We start from the raw sequence: 17,825 nt of genomic DNA, 5'->3' as shown, positions 1-17,825 counted from the left end.
ATAAATAACAATCCGCACAGTGTGTATGACCATGAAGTATAGCCAGTGAAAACTCAGTGACTGCATTCAGATATAAAAGCAATACATTGTTTGCTATTATGAACATAAGCAACCCCGGGCTGGTCTACTCCCTCCTCTCCTCCTTCCATATGTAAGGGGTAGAGATCAAGTACTTTCCTGGATTGCTGTAAACAATGGTTTGCCATTGCATCTGACTACACCCAATAGGAAGCTCTATATAGGCTTATATTAGTTTATGCATGAACATGCATATTTAACTATATGATACATGATGTTCCTGTGTAATAATACTTTTTGAAACCTATTCATTAGCTTCATGTATTGAGCATTGTGTGGATTCTATTAATATATCACAAGGATCAAACTCTCCTTACAGTTTGAATGTCTGCATTCTTGCTGATTTTCTCACTATAGTCGTTACACCCACACCCACTTACCCACAATTTTAAAAGTTTTCAGTGAAAAAATAACACAAAATAAAATGAATAATGTGCTTTCCCCTGAGCAGGCAGGCAAATACCATTGAACGTTGTCTTATATGTTCACCATCCTTTGTTTAGTTATTTATAATTAGATTTTTTTGTCTGTTACTAGTATTTGGTCTGATTTCTGTTTTATGGGGTGCTTTCTGCTCTGTGGTTTGGACTTCTGAGCTGTCCTCCCACTTTGAGTTTTACAGACCAGAAATGTCTGAATGTCTTTATCCTTTCTTAATTCCCCGAGGGAAATTAAACTGCTTCTATGTGCGGCATAGCAACAGAAGTCTACACAGACAGCTAAATAATACGCAGTTTGGTGCTTGGTATAATTGTGCATTGAGTTCAATCAGTATTTATTTTGTTTATGAATTAACTCCTTGCCATGATGCTTTCATACAATGAAGTGAAAGGAAAATGCTGGGCGGGGAGGGGTGTGTGGCTGTGGGACAGAGCGCAGGCTATGCATGCAAAACGTTCTGGGTCCTGAGCTAGATCAGGATCTTGCAACTTTCTTTCCATAGCTAGTTTGCTGTTGCCCTTGGGAGGGTGTGATGAACCTCAGCCATCTTCTCAGTCTTGCAGCTGCAGAGTTGTGTGCTAATTGTCTCTGCGATTGTGTCTTCACCATTGCCTCCTCCACCGTTTCAAAGTTGGGAAGAAGGCTAAGGTCCCTTTGGCTGCTGGAGCAAATTCCATGGTGTTGGGGCAAACGGAAAAGCCCTTGCTATCCTTTCTAGTTTCAGACATGGGGAGGGGAGCGGGTAATTGTTCATGAGCTTCCAGTGATGACAAGTGCAATGATTCTGGCAGTTGCAACCAAGGTGAGCCAGAATGTTTGATACCGGACATTCATAACTGGAATGGTTATTTGTCTAAAAATAATAATAAGCAGCTGTAAAGAGAATTGGATTTGAACTGTAGCGGCCATTTCCTTGACTTAACAGCACCCCCACGTTTCTGTAAGTTGGAAAATGTGAAGTACCCATATTAGATCAAGGTAATTGGTATTCTTTAACAAATTTGTAGAATCCAAATATTTGCCTATGCGTTGACCACTTTATGCTATATGTGGTTGACCACCATATGTTAACTATTCATTTGTAATTGTTGGTTAAATTCTACATTTATTTTTCTTCTTTCTCAGCAAAGGCACTAGGATCTTTGTATGACTTTCACAAACATAGTGAAGGTTCATAATATTCATAACGATATTTCATATCATCAGATTAGTTAAAACATTTTCATCTCCTTCAGCTGCAAAATCATTTGCAAAAGTACCTCAATCCATGAGGCGCACAGTTTAATCAGCATATTTGATTTCCAGAGAGTGTTAGCATAAAGGTTTTGGATTTACATTTACACATTATTTTTTAAAAAATCTTTTAAGAAAGCCTATTGTCTGCTTATTTGGCTTATTCCTTTGGAAATGTTGAATTGCAGAGTGGAACTTGGTTTAAATTGTTCCAGACATTGAAAATAGTGTTCTAACGTGAAAGCATCTTAAAAGGAAGAAGTTTTGTTCCAGCAAAAATACAGCAGTAAATTATCCTCCTCAGACCATTTTGGTTTCCTTGGGATTTTGTTCCCACCATTGTGAGATGAGTAAGCAATAGACATTAAATTGTATGGCCTGTAATTCGTGTTGTCCCAAAGCCATAGCACAAGCAAGCCTGCCTTTCAGCCAAGGCAAAATAACCGATTAGGCAAGACATTCTGAATCCCTGGACTGGGTCTTCCTGCTGGGTCTTCACAAGCTTTGGCATATCTCCATATTGGAAAAGCTAGAATTTCTGACTCAGCTGCTTGTGCATCATCAGGAACAACGTTAGTAAAGAGCAAAGACAGGAAGATTGAGGACTTAATGTGGCCAAAGAAACACAAACACCAGGAAATGTAAAATCTGGGAATTTCCAGGTAACTATACACAAGCAGTTCATAACAGACCAACTGTTGCTGCTGTACTAGTCTCAGGGAATAGGGAGCACACAAAGTGTTGAGAGTTGGGGTAGTTGGTGGTTTTTTTGCTGGTCCACCACCTGTCGGTAGTGAAATTTTTTGCCTCAGAATAGCTTTTTCTCTTTACCTAGCAAGGACCTAAGTATTCTTCTAACTTGCCTGATGAAGAGTTCTGCCTTCCTTAGAAAGTTGCGTTTTTCTACAAAGTAAATAGCTTTTTACCTATTTTATCTCTCTAAATGCAGTGAGAAATATTTCATTCCTGGCAGTCTTTCAGTTCCTCAGTAACCTGAAGATTTGGTTTGTGCTTAGTCTGCGGAGAGATGGGTTGTCAGAGCATCCCTAATCTCAGAATAGCAATCACAGTTTGGAGGGTGATATTTTTGTTCTGTGATGGCTTAAATAATGAAAGGAAGCACAGAAAATACAATCACGTTGCACCAGGAGATGAGAGGATTCTGCACCTTCACCCCATGGGTTATCATAATGTTTTTACAGGAAAGTTTACATGGCTCAGCAGCACAAAGAATTTTGTTTTAAAGAAATAGCTCATAGAGGTTTTTCGTTTCCCATAGTACTATACTAGGCAAGGCTTGATCTGCCAATTTGAAGTCGGCCCCTGTCACAAGAATGAGCCTGAAAACTTAGCTTTATCCCTGAGTTGTTGCATTTTGAATGCCTTACTGAGATCTACCTTTATAAAAGCTTAGATTTGTGTTTTAAATGCTAGATTGAATGTCATTCTTGAAGAATGTTGGAAGGAAAGGGGGGGGGGGAGATACCCATACATTTTCTTCCCCATTAACAGAACCATCTTTGCTGGATATAGAGTAAACAGTTCGCAAAGCCTCAGGGTTTCAGCTATGCAGAGATTTGTTAACTTGAATCAGTCAAGCAAGACAGGTACCTAAGAGGGGGTCTGATGCTCCTATGTTCGTTGATTTAATCAGAGTTAGTTTGGTTCATTATTCTCATATCGATTTAATTCTTGCTCTTGCTCTTGTATTGATCCCAACTGTGTACATAAGGGACATTTAGACAACAGTTATTGTCTTTTATTCAGTAAAGAATCAGTCAAGAAAACATGACAGCAAACTATTAAATTAAGCATATTCTCCAAGGAGTGCTGCCTAGAGGCAGCATCTGAAAACAGACAAAGGCCTTTCCCACTTTCTTTGACTTTCCGCCCTGCAAATATTTTGTATAGATGATACTGGCATTGACCCCGGAGGTTACACATGAACAAATCTAAAGCCATACTTACATTAAATTAACACTGCATGGTAGCTCCCTCTGCCTGGCAAGCCATTTGTCTGCAGCAACCTGCCATGTAGTATTGTGCAGTAATGCTAGGTTTCCCCAGGTGGCCAGTTGGCAAAGATTAAAGACTAAGGCTCACGTTTGCATGGAACAATCTGTGCATGTGCAGTTGTATGCAGACTGGCTCAATGTGCATCTCCAAGGAACATGCATGGTTACACTGAATATTATAGATGTGCAAAAACAGCAAACACAGCATCAGTTACAACATTAAAAATGAATAGTATACATCAGGGATGTCCAACCGGTCGACTGCAATCGACAGGTCGATCCCCGGGTGATAGTGGTCGACCGCCATCTACGCGGGCTCACTTTCCTTTGGGGGGGGGGGAAAGAGTAAAGGCCTACCTGGATCATACCAAAGGTCCATCTAGTGCAGCCTCCTGTTCTCACAGTGGCCAACAAAATGCCTAATGGAGGCCCACCATCAGGCATTTGTGTTCTCCAGCAACTGATAATTAGAGGCAAACTGCCTCTGGTCCTGGAAGTAATACATAGCCAGTACCACTAGGAGCCATTTTTCTCTGAATGTGACTGAAAAGGGCTGCATCTCAGACCCCTGTTTCCCAACCTTTTGGTTACACTCATTTGCCCACCATGGATCAGATGTCCGAAAAGGGCTCGTATTTGTTCTGTAAATACATTTAAATAGATACATGATCTTCTGGTAGATTTTGTTGGTGGTTGTCATAATACTCAATATAAGCTGTTGTAGAACAGGTGGTCTTCCTTTGCATGAATGCAGGTTTGGCAATGTGCTTCTATAGCCCATCTTCCTGTTCTACCTCTCTGTGATATCAAAATTTGCAATATAGCTGCTTCTAGAACATTTGTCACATGCATCTCCAATCAGAAGATCTGCATGGCTAGAAATCCTAAGTAGGCTTGTCTGTCATAGATTTAAGGAATACAGCTGTCTCCTATCCAGAAGAGACTACATTTAGCCATTGCTGTCTGCTGGCAACTGCTTCTCGATTCATTTCCTTAAACCTCTTGTCTACCAAACACATTACTCTTTTTGTTGCTGTTTTGGCTACTACGAATGATTTAGAGGAGAGGAGAGGAAGAATTGCGGCCAATTTCACCAGCCAATACTATTGATGGTAGTTTTATGAAAGTTCCCCTGTACTTGGTATAATGGACTGATAGATTATGATTTGTACACATCTCTTCTTTGCTCCAATGGATAGATGTGAAAAATAGTTTTGAATGCATATTTTAACACTTTTTAATGTTAAAGTTGTGTTTACTTCTCTGTTTACTGCTGCTGATTCTCCAATCCTCATAACAACCTGATTTGCACATAAAACTAAGTCAAGATATCACTTGGCATGAACATGTGGATTCCTGGAGAGAAAAGTGAGGCCACCTGGTCCCTCCCACAGTCCTCCTACTACTGCAAACTAAGCCATGGTTTGGATTAGCATACTCTTTGAACCTGGGCTCATGGTTTGTCTCACTTCAGAAAAATCATGAGCTGTAAACAAGATGTGTAATTTGTTTACAGCTTGTGGTTTGTCTGGAGGAGACAAATCAAAAGCTGAAGTTTGGACAATGTGCTATGCCAAACCATGGCTTAGCTCACAGTAGCACAGCAGCAGCAGGACATAACTGGACTGCAGGAAGAGCGGAGCAGCCACAATTTCCTCTCTGAGAGCCCATGGTTTGGTTTAGTTTTACATGCAAACTGAGTCAATATGTACGTCTTATTGCAGGATGTAAATGAATACCTCCATGAGTGGTGAATATCCAAAATGAATGTGCTTCCTGATATCCTCCCCGCCCCCCACCAATCCTTACAGAATAATAATTTCTGTAAAGTTCTCCTGCAGAAATAGTACTGCAGCAACAAAAGAAATTATGCATGAAGTATCCCAGGTTTTGTGGCAGATGGGGGAAAATAATATAGACCACCTAAATTCAGTGCCTTAAGAGCAAGCCTTTAGACATATTCTGACATGCTAGTCATCCAGGAAGTAAATAATTATTACAATTAGGATCAACATGTTGGCATTCCAGATTCCTTCCAGCAAAATTGTAAACATAGTAATAACCTGTCTTGAGAACTGCTTGCCTTGAATTTATTAGTAATTTTAACCCACATAAATCTGTATTCTATATGCCACTGCAAAACTTCATAGGAACATGCTAAAAGTTCTTAAATGCCTCTCACTGAATCAACACACATACCCTGAATCCCTGAATACTGAGTTCAGCAGTGAGAGTTACATGGACTTTATATCAGACTCATTCCCGTATGCTTTAGAGGACATAGCTGGATTAGTGAAATCCCTGGATATAATTAGTCCCTATTATTAATATGCTAGTTCTTGTGAACCACCTCCTGGTGATGAAGTTTGATTGGGTTTTTCAGACCAGTGCTTTTTATTTGATTCAGTTGCTGAAAGTAGACTGTCGTGATCCCTACAGAACTATTGTAATGCACACCACTCAGTAGTGCTATTTACTCAAAACTTGTCTCATGGTTGTGAATTTAATGACGTGATTACAAAGATTGTGTAAAAAGCCCAGCCACAGGATCATAATAGTCTGGGAGAGCCAGCACTCTCACAGATCAAGGAATCTATTGCCTTTAAGGAATGCCTACGTAGAAGCTTCCATGCTCTCAGTTTGGAGCTTAAGAGCATAACTTAGAATTGCAGGAATCAGTGTCAATAATAAAAAGTTCCATGATGTATGGAATGTTGCAGACTCCCACCTGCCTCTGACCCCACCAATATCCTTGTGCGCAGATGAAAAACCAGTTCAGGGCTATTGCAGGTGCATTGCAACACACCCCTTTCTGATTCCATATGCCATACATGGCATTAACTGTACATGGGCCCTCAAGTTTTTATGGCAAGAATTGCTCTATAAGTCTGCAAAAAGGAACCTAGTTTTTCATGTTATCTCCTTGGTTTGTTTCCGACATTTATAAAACTCCAATATGTAGTACAGTAGTACCTTGGTTCTCAAACTTAATCCATTCTGGCAGTCTGTTCGACTCCTGAAAGCATTTGAAAACCAAGGCGCAGCTTCCGATTGGCTGCAAGAGCTTCCTGTACTCAAGAAGAAGCTGCGTCGGATGTTCAGCTTCCAAAAAACGTTCACAAACTTGAATACTTACTTCTGGGTTTGTGGCATTCGGGAGCCGATTTGTTCTGGAGCCAAGCTGTTTGACAACCAAGGTACCACTGTAAATTGTCACCCCTTTCACACACCACTTGCAGGAATAGGCAAAGCATTGTGAAGGAGCCTCAAGGTTGTGCCTTTGGTCTGATAGCAGGAGCTTTACAAAGCATCAGAATGCTCTCAACCTTTTATCAGGGTGGGTTTCTCACTTGGAGTTCTCTGTGGTTCTGTACTTGCCAACTTGACGCAACCTGCCTCCAGCCTTACCCTTCTCTGTGGGATCTGGCATCAGACCGGAACATGACTCTTACATAGACCCTTTTGTGTAATTGGAAATTCTGTGTGAAGGTGTGCTGCCTTCTGTTGAATGCAAGCGGGGCCAGTGGGAATCTGATGTTGCAAAAAATAAAACCCTTTTGTAGCTTGTAATTGTATTATATTTGCATACTTCAATTATAAATATATAAAAATATAATAAATGTAGTGATAGTGTGGTCTCCAGAGTAAGAACATCACTATTGTTCAGTATTAAATGCCCCAAATTCAGCAAGATTATAGAAGCCAGTGCAATTTTGTCTGTCTAAGCTTAATCATCTCCCGTAAAGATCCCAAAAATAGTTTTGCTATTTCCCCAAAATTAGCTTTTGAGCGATCACACGTGCCAGGTACTTATTTCTGCAGATGTGTGCAGTAGCACACAAATAGAGAGATAAGTTCTGTCACATGAGAAGCAAACAGCACTACAGTGGTACCTCAGGTTACATACACTTCAGGTTACATTCACTTCAGGTTACAGACTCCGCTAACCCAGAAATAGTACCTCGGGTTGAGAACTTTGCTTCAGGATAAGAACAGAAATCGTACTCCAGCGGCAGCAGGAGGCCCCATTAGCTAAAGTGGTGCTTCAGGTTAAGAACAGTTTCAGGTTAAGTACGGACCTCCGGAACGAATTAAGTACTTAACCTGAGGTACCATTGTACTCAGATGACAACAAAAGTGCAACACTGAAAATGTTGTGCTAATGTTCTGGTTTGGGATGGAGATGCAGAGATATTCCATGCCATAACAACAGCTATCAAACAGAAGATAATCTTTTTTTAAAAGGAAAGACATATGGAAAACTGTTACATATGAGTTTATCCTCAGAAAAAGTTCTTCTCGTTGATTTTAAATATATGTTTGTACTTCATGTTAATGGGATAATAATCATATCATTACTTAGATTCTGCGCTTTGCATTTGTTACCTTTCTTGTAATCAGAGTTCTAAAAATCTGTAGGGAATAAAATTTGTTAATTTCTGCCATTTCTGTCTTGATTTTTTAAAAAACGCTAAATGATTTCAGTCTGTGAACTATGCCATGTTTTCAAATCTCATATTTTTCAGCATATATATTGAATTCCAGCTTTGCAATGTAAATAGTGGCGCACACACCTAGTTAATGAAAGACAGCAGATGAAAGCTTTCCCTGTGATGCTGAACCATAAACATACAATTGCTGTTTATCCTTTGGAAGGGGAAAGCGAAAGCCTCAAGTGAGAAACTGATGCCTGACAAATGTCTGCCAGCCATTCTTCCTGTTCCCCTGTCCAGAGCTGGGGAGCAGGGGGAGAAAGATTAGGGAGTTGAAACTTGCACTGGCTTTCAGAGAAGAATAACCCAAGAGAGAAGGGACATTAGTGCTTCCCAGGTTCATCTGGGTAACACTGTGTTATTTTACATGGGTTGCATCTGGTCTACATATGCCCTGTGTGTTATTTATTTATCAATCTTTCCATTGATATGCTGACTTTCTGTGAGAAACAGACTTAAAGACAGCTTATAGTGATTCAGCAATAAAAGTCAAAATAAAACAATAAATTAAAGTCTCTCCAGTGTCAAAGAAAGAAAGAAGGAAAGAATTTCAATTAACACCTCACTTCTCTTTATACCAGTCTCATTAATTTGCTTTGTACTGCAGTCCTGAACATGCGTTTGCTTCAAAATCAGTAGGGATGGTAAATACCATTTAAGAGAAATGCATGCTTTAGTCTTGCAAAGGGCTCCCATCAATTTGAGGGTCGATCAGTCCAACTTCCTGCCAAGAATGCCGCTATGAATTCTTCATAAACTTGCAAAGTGTAAATTATTTAACTTGGAAGCAGGTTTCCTGTCTGCAAACAAAGGAAGAACTGACAGCGGAATGCTCTCTGAATTGCAACTCGACTGGTACTTCATCCCTTGGTGTATATTAACATCCAGAGAAGACTCACCTCTACTCTGTCTGTCCTTTCTGTCCAGCTATGGAATTAATTATCTCTTGGTAGAGTGATGGCACCCAGCTCTAGAATCATTGTTGGATCCTGAAATATTTAAATTCATTCATCCAGAGAGCTGAATCTTTGTCAGTTTCACAGACCTCATCAATGAACTCGTACAGACTGGTGGCAAAAACACCGGAAGGACAAAACACACAGGCATGAAAAGGGTCCTCACTTCTATCACACTTCAAAGATGGAATAAATTTAATATTATTATTTTTTAAAATTGTCCAGTAGCACCTTAGAGACCAACTAAGCTTGTTCTGGATATAAGCTTTCGTGTGCATGCACACTTCTTCAGATACTTCAAAGATTAATATTAACTCAGTTTCCCCAGCCTCTTGGCTTTATGTGGCTAAGAATCCTGCCAAACAGGTATTTATTCTGCCAACTACGGTCTGCGTGCTTTTTTGATGCTACCAACAACTGAGACTGCCAATAGCTACCTACTGTGTAGTACTCTTTTAGCCTTTTGATTTCATCTCTAGCTAAAAAATAGATGAAAGCTGTTCGATCATTGTGATTGCAGCACAAATCCATTTCATGACCTGGCTAAAATAATTCTATATAGAATTGTAGGATAGTAGGAGAAAACGCTCATTTGGGGAGAGAAAAGAGAGAGAAAAGCTACCTGAACTTGCACCGATATAACTGAGAATACACAGGTGATGAACCAGAGGCTCCTGGAAAGCTAGAAAGTTGGGAGCATAATCAATTCACCTTTAAAAAAAAATGTTACATTTTTAGAAGCCAAATTAAATCTTTCTTTGTTGAAACAAACAGGTAAGACTGATTATGTCCACTTAAATTAAATTACCACACTATCTGAATCACTGCAAGTTCTTAATGGTGCTATCTGTTGAGAGCCACTTGTGAAACCAATAAACTCCTCTCATTCAAATTTCTTTCAAAAGCATGGGATTTGAACATTACATTTTAGCATTTCCTATGTAGAAGGAGTTTGGGGCTATATCCAGGATTCAATATTTTTACTTGGCCTTTGAGGGCCAGGAGAAGGTGATGCACCTGAGACATTGCTGTCTCAGGTGCCTCAGCTTTAGAGTGAATGAGTCTTGACCGTTTCAGCGCAACCACCAGAGAGAAGGCATTTTTATACTAAACGGAGGTCTTGGACTTTCTAGTGTGGTCTTTATGAACTAACCTCCTCAGCTACTTTGATGGAGGGGTTTAATGTAAGGGTGAAGTTTTTTGAAGACGATATCTGCCCTCCCTCAAACATTTGTTCCCCCAGTTCAGCAAGATGAACATTCTAGATTGAGAGGTGACAGATCAATAGTGGCTGCTGGGTGTATTCAAGAAGGCATTCCATAGTGATGTATCTAAATAAGAAATCATGAGCGGAATGACCAACATTATTGAGTTTGCTCAAGATTATTAGCTGCTGCAGGGTTGCTGGAAGGGAGAAAGTATTGAGCACCAGCATATCATTGTAAATATAATTTAAAAAGACAAAGTAGAAAATACTGCAATATTGGTGGATAGTTTATGTTGTATTGGGTTTGTAAAAACTCTTGTCTAAAATGCCAGGCAAACCCAAACGTTTGTGCTGTGTATATACTTTTTTGTGGTTTTGACTAAGTAATCAGATCCCTTTTCCCCCTCCCTACTGAGACAGTGGCTGTAAAACGATTTCTCAGTCTAGATGTGTGGTCTAGTTCCTTTATGCAGGAATGAGCTTAAGTGTAAATGAACCACAGGAATGTATGTCTCTTGTTAACTCACCTCAGGCTTGTGAATTTTTTTTCTAATGGTATATGGATTTAATTCTCCAAACTTGAATTGTTGACAAGCAGGCAGAAATGTGTTTTAACTACATATAATAATTATATATCACTTTGTTAATTCTCCTAATGTAATAATATTAAACTGAATATACTTGTTGCCACCGCTGATTTTTACAATATTAAATTTAGTTTAAGAAAAGAAGTAGATATTTATTAAGATGGGTTCATTCTGGCCAGTATGTATTTGTGAGTTAAATTATTTTATATATCAATAGCTATCATTCTTTAAATGATCCAGCCGAGCTATATCCAAGCAGACCACAGTTAATTCTTTAAAAACAAAAACACCTCAATTTTAAATGTAATTTAACAATTGAAAGCAGCAAATGGTGAGCATCGTGGAGCCTTCAGTCTGGAACATGCACATATGATTTGTTGAATTAGTGCCTTTAGATCTTTTTTTCAGATGCATTATGCCGATTGTATTTATGATAAAGGCAGGTGCAGTTTTTACTTCTGCCAAACGCTTATGCTGAGTAATGAGTGCTGAATTCCTTCCGGACCGTTCAGTTGCCCAGTTTCTTTGAAATGTCTTTCTAAAATGTACGCACTGGGCGCTGAGCCTAGAGGGTGCTGCAGGGTACTGCAACTATGACATAGTGAATTGAGCAAAATGGAAGATGAGAAGCAGGGATTGCCAAATTTTTGCCTTGCACAGGGTGCAGCTGAAATTTGAAAGACTGAAGTCCACCCCTGGGATAGCGGGCAACCAACTGTGCCTAGTTAAATCTTTGTGGGTCTTGATTCCTGTGTTGAGGCTTACATTATTCAGCAATGTAATTTTTATCTTTTTTATAAGAAAATCAAAATAATTGTGCTCTTTTTGTTTTCTTTTGTTTCATTCCATGTCTGGTCACAAAGCATTGCTCACAGAGAGATGTGCAGGAAGCCACAAAATTTTTGTTGTTAAGGCACTCCTACAAGACTGTTTCTAGGGGTCTGTTGGGTCTTGAGAACTTCATGATGGTGCAGGGCCTGAGCTTAGTCCACAAAAGCCAAGTTTAAGGAAACATCTTGAACATTATGAGTGAGAGACCAGCCAGCCTGTGCTGTTATATACCCAGGGAAATTCCTCACACCCTCCCATTTCATCTGGGTTATAGTGTTTCTATCTTGTGCCCTACCAATAGCTCCTCATCCCCTTTGTGCCCAGGATTTCATCCCGATTTTGCTTGGCTTAAAAATGATCATGATTTTGAAGAAGCAAAACATCTCAATAACAAAAATTAAACTGGTTGGATAATTTCAACTTGGCCATAGCCAACAAGGTGCTCTCCAGATGTTGTGGATTGCAGCAGTCATCTTCTCTGACCATTGGCTAGCTGGGGCTGATGAGAGTTGGGGTCCAACAACTGCTAGATGTTACCATTGACTTAAGCAATGGTTGCTTAAGGTTGACTTAAGCAGCTAAGTAATGTCATGATAGGGACGCGGGTGGCACTGTGGGTTAAACCACAGAGCCTACGACTTGCCGATCAGAAAGTCGGCAGTTCAAATCCCCACGACGGGGTGAGCTCCCGTTGCTCGGTCCCAGCTCCTGCCAACCTAGCAGTTCGAAAGCAGGTCAAACTGCAAGTAGATAAATAGGTACCGCTCCAGCGGGAAGGTACGGCGTTTCCGTGTGCTGCTCTGGTTCACCAGAAGAGGCTTAGTCATGCTGGCCACATGACCCAGAAGCCGTATGCCGGCTCCCTCAGCCAGTAAAGCGAGATGAGCACCGCAACCCCAGAGTCGGCCACGACTGGACCTAATGTTCAGGGGTCCCTTTACTAATGTCATGATGTAATGAAGGGATGTCTATCTTCCTGACTACATTACCATCCAGTACAATGGTGATGAGTATTTTACCCCACCCCTCCCATAGAAGAAACCACTACCATGAATATGTTGCTCTGCACAGTGATAGGAGGTGAAGGAACTCCCATAGTATCTGAAAACATGACATAGAAATTCTCACCCTGGGAGACACAAAGTTTAGTGGGAAACATGTCAGTTCCCCATCATTTTCATACAGGGGAGTGATTAACTAATGATAAATTTATATAGAGCACAGAGCATAACCAAATCCAAGTAGTTTTCCAGTGTAGTTGTTAGAATTTCTAGGAAAACATTTCCTAATACGTGAACCATGCTACAATATACCCCACACTGGGAATTTAAGAACAAAGCCCCAGTAAATATGTCAGCACAGCCTAGGACATGATGGATGTGCCAGCACTGGCAAAAAACCAAGCATCCTACACATATGTAGATCTTATATAAAGTCTTGGCAAAATCGGCCTCCAATCTGAATTTTTCTTTTTTCAAAAAGAAAAGGGCAAAATGTTTATTCCCTGTCTTATTAACAATAGCATATATCACTTTGGACATAGATGTTAACATGCAACTGAGTTTTAGGTAAACATTCCAAGAGCTTTTAAATATTTAATTTGTTGTCAGAATTCTGAAATTTGTGTGGCTGTAGGAGCATTTAAGTTGCATTATTTGTCGTATCACCTCATCATTAGGATAGGCACTCAATCACACTAAATAGTTAGTGGGTGCTTTGCTTTGTCTGTTCAGATGTCTCACATCTGCTTTTTCAGTTTTGTGTGGCTCCTTCTCAGCTGAGAAAACAAATACTTATCAGTGCTCTTACCTGCCCTTCAATTTGTGGTTCAGCTCTCTGTATTATTCACACAACTCATAAACAGAGTTGATGCTTCACATTTGAGGGTGCTAAACTGTGGTTAGAATTCTTTTTTCATTACATTATTATCCTGCTTTTTCTCCAAGGAGATGAACACAGTGTGTGTACTTCTTTCTCTTTGTTTTATCCTCACAACAACCTTAGGTTAGACTGAGAGATAGCCCAGTGTCACCCAGTGAGGTTTATAGGTGAGAATGGATTTCAACCTGGGACTCCCCAAGCAGACATATTCTCAAGTTCTGGCACACTCCCAAAGCAGACTTTCTTCATCTGCGGTGGGAATGTTCAAAACATCACTGGAAAAACCATGGTGGGACTATAATCGCCTTGATTTGGGGATGTATTTTAAAGTTTTGGTTCCCTGGCAATCCTGCTAAATGTCATAGAGTTCACAAAGCTCCTTTAACTAATGTGGTGGTGGCAGCACAAACTGTATGAGCCAGAGAACAGAGATTCCATTGCTTACTGTATGTTTAAGAAAACGCTTTGTGTATTGTAACAGTGTGGGGAAAAGAGCAATGCCTCTTCATGCCCTTCTGTCCATGCCCCTGGTATCTGTGCATCTGTGCTTCAGAATCAAGTTATAAGATGGACGCCCCTGTGCAAGTAGTATGAGGATATGAGGGTCTCTTTATTTCTTACTTTTCTAACATTTATACCCTGCCTTCTGTCATGGAACCCACAGGGATATACATGTGTTTCCCTGGTGGTCTCCCACCTGAACTGGCTAGGGTCATGCCTGCTTAGCTTTGGCAAAATGGTGACCTCCTGTCAAGGGCACCAACTATAGAGGGCTCTGGGTGCCCAGGCACCCACAAAAAATTGTTGTGGGTGCTCACCACAGGGCCCCCGACACAACTTCCAGTGCCTCATGAAGCACCAGAAGTCAAGTCTGAAGTCTTGTGAGGTTTCAAGGCCAGGGCCCAGGCATGACAGCATGCTGTCATGCACACCGGGCACCCATAAACTGGAGCCCAGGTCGGCTCCCCTGCCTCTTGTTGTTGCTTCCTTGAGCTAAACAGATAGGTGCTGCTGGGGGTGTGGCTAGATGGATGCACTGATGTTGGGAGTGTGGCTAGCTGGCATAGTCTCGTTTTACTCTCAGATACTGGGGAGAAGTAAGAGGAGGTTGTCTCTTGGTTTGCGTGGAATACCTGGCTTATGTGGAAAGTTACTTGTGTGGTACATAACCGAAGTTTGGATCATGCAATTCCTGTGCCAGCTGCTTGACTATATCAACCTGCTAATGACTCTATGAATCAGGATTTATTACATTTCTCAGTAAACTGCAGATTTTATTTTTTAACCACTGTAATTAAAAGACAAGCAATGAAGGTAAAGAAATTGGGAATCTCTAAACACATGCTTCTCAAGGATTTCAAATACTTCACAGCAGGCCCAAATACACTCTCTAGATTTGAAAGCTCAAATCTTTTTGCTATTGTAAGTTTTTTTGTTTTGTTTTTGATATTTCAACTATTGGCAAGGCAGAAGGTAGAGCTTAAGACCTTGAAATTTAGGAATTTGCTCCTAATGTCAAAATATTAGAAAATGGCTATAAATCTCATGCGAGGAAAAATGAGGGGGGAACTCCAGCCAATTTTCAGCTATGCCATGCAGTGGTAACTGAACTAAATACAGCTTAGCTGTCTTTTCCATTTACTTGCTTGCTTCTGCTTAATTCTTTACGTTGGCATCACAGGTTGGATTGGCATCTTGAGGAAAATGAGAGGGGGGATTCAAATGGAAAAGTGACAACTAAACTATTGCAACCTGAATAATTTCATTGCTGGCTTTGCCTCAGATGAGCAAGTAGCAAATATGAGCACAATTTCTTCCTAAAAATGAATACAGTCTCCAAAGACACTAAACTTTCCTTTAAGTATCTTCACCTAACATGGTTTAAAAATAACCAACATAAATTTGTTTCACTAAGGTTATCTGCTTTAATTCTCTAGAGCTGATTCTCCTCCAAAATCGTCAGACAAGCAGCCGTCATTGAAAGAGATGCCTTCAGAGTCAGAAAAAAACACTGGTGATCCTGAAGACCTCTTTGATGATATCTGACCAATCTGTAAGAAGACTATGACCTCACTACATGCTGTTTATCTCCAATTAATTATTTGTCTCAAAAAGAATATTTTTATCTAGAAGCGGGGGGTGGGGGTGGTATTTGTTCTTTCGGAGAACATTTTTAACAATGGTTTTATCTTTTTCTAATAAAGTTTTTGTGTGTGATCCCCCTAGTGGTCATCATTTGTCACTCAAGATTTCGAAGCTGGGTTTGTCTACAGTTGATTTGTGTGAGGGAAGCTGATCTTCCCTTGGGGGTTAGGGAGAAAAATTAACCAGACCACCAAACTGGCAGCAATAAAAACAGTGAGGGGAGATTAAGACTGCAATCCCTGCAGAAAGGTGTCTTTTAAAGTCTATAACTTTTTCATAGATAGCAAAAAGATATTTCCCAAATTCAAGGCTGACAAATATTTGTGTCATTCTGCTATGGAATCCAATGTCCTCTCTGTCTCTCCTTGGTCACCACTTTTTTAAAAAGTCCCAGGGTGAAGGCTGATTATCCTTAGCTCCAGTTATGCAGTGGTCTAAGCTGCTACATCTGTTTCATATTTTTATTGATGCAAACCACTTTGGGACCTACTGGCAAAAGGCGGTAAACAAAAGTCTCAAATAATAAACAGAAGGGAGCATAGAACAAAACCAAATAACTTCAGCCTCCCAGTATACCTCTCACATGTATCACTTCTTATTGCGGAAGTTATTCCAGAGGGCAAGTTTTTATATGACAATGCTTTCAGGGGCAAAGAAAGTCACTTGTGAAAGAGAGCAAGAGAAGGTAGTACAGATGAATAGGTAGATGTTTCTGCAGGCACTGCCAAAAAACACAGAAGAAACGGGACATTATTATTTTTTTACTACAAAACACGCTTCTGGAAAACAGTGTCCGTTTCAGCTTTAATTGATGCTAGTTGCTACTGGAGCAGATGGTGCAGGTCAACTCTGGGAAGAAGAAAGAGAAATGCCAAAATTAACAAGATTATAGTTGCTATATGGAACTCCCATTTTAGCAGTCACACATTTATGATTCTCAATTCTTTTGGACCCACTGGGGTTTTTAATCTAAATTTGTTTTGGATGGGCATCTACTAACCTTTGCTCAGAGTAGACCTATTGAAATTGTTGGCCATGGCTAACTTAGAGAACATTAATTTCACAGAGTCTACCGAAAATAAAAGTTAGTTGAATACAATACTTTGTTTTGTTTTTCCAGTTTGACATTTGCTGCCACATTTTATAGCACTGCAAATTCAACAATAGTTCAGCTTGCTTAACACATACAGGACTAAACAAATAAGAAGAAGAAACAAAAAAAATTGAAAATAGGACACTGAATCCGTTATGGAAATATGAAATATGGATGAAAAACACTACTCTTTCTATAAACAGTGTGCACAGCTGAAAAGGGATAAGAAGGATTAGAGTGTATGTTATGAAAAAATAGGTAGATTCTTACCAGGTGCTCCCTACTGTAGATGCTTTCCAATGTATAACCATATTTAATTAGGAAATAATGGGAAAACACACTTTTACTTTTTACTCATACTCTTTGGACATGTGTTGGCTGCAACTCCATACGTTTGCCCATCCTGGAATCTCAAATGGGTTGGATCCCGAGGAAATTAGTCATAGATTATAGTTGTGACTAACTTCCTCTGCATCCAACTCAACTTTTTCCTTGGGATTGTAGCCATACCTTCTTTTCAAAAATGCTTTATGTGTAAACATCTGCTCAGCTATATACAGTTTTCATTACTTTTTATCAATGCCTCTACCGTTAAATGTGAAATGTACAGAGATTATATGCATCATCTTCAAACCATTAAAAACTATTTTTTATAGCCAGTGGTGGAGAGTTTGACTTTGGGCTAGAAAATTATGGGTTTGTTTTAGTGCCAAAGCAAAATGGACTTCCATGGATTTGTAATCCCATTCACAGGATATGAAAATGAAGTGGGGAGAGATATTTTTCAAGATTACTTTTGTCAGCAACAATGAGGGCAGGTTTCAGTTTTTGTTGTTTCTTGTACTAACCAGCCACCATTTCCTCC

The 17,825-nt window shown here is 39.9% G+C and overlaps 1 protein-coding gene across 9 annotated transcripts in view; it reads left to right on the top strand.

The window, feature by feature from the left end:
* Positions 1 to 17,615, top strand: part of XRCC4 (X-ray repair cross complementing 4) — a 99,495-nt gene extending 81,880 nt beyond the window's left edge. For all 9 annotated transcript variants that reach the window (XM_077936247.1, XM_077936246.1, XM_077936244.1 and 6 more), the window contains one exon: positions 15,660 to 17,615. In XM_077936247.1, the coding sequence (XP_077792373.1) occupies positions 15,660 to 15,768 (109 nt within the window). In that variant the 3' untranslated portion in view covers positions 15,769 to 17,615. The remainder of the gene's footprint in view (positions 1 to 15,659) is intronic.
* The last annotated feature ends 210 nt before the right edge of the window (positions 17,616 to 17,825 follow it).

The sequence above is a fragment of the Podarcis muralis genome, chromosome 11, assembly GCF_964188315.1.
Source record: "Podarcis muralis chromosome 11, rPodMur119.hap1.1, whole genome shotgun sequence".
Taxonomy (NCBI): Eukaryota; Metazoa; Chordata; class Lepidosauria; order Squamata; family Lacertidae; genus Podarcis; species Podarcis muralis.
The sequence above is the reverse complement of the archived record's forward strand: the minus strand, read 5'-3'. Positions and strand labels throughout refer to the sequence as shown.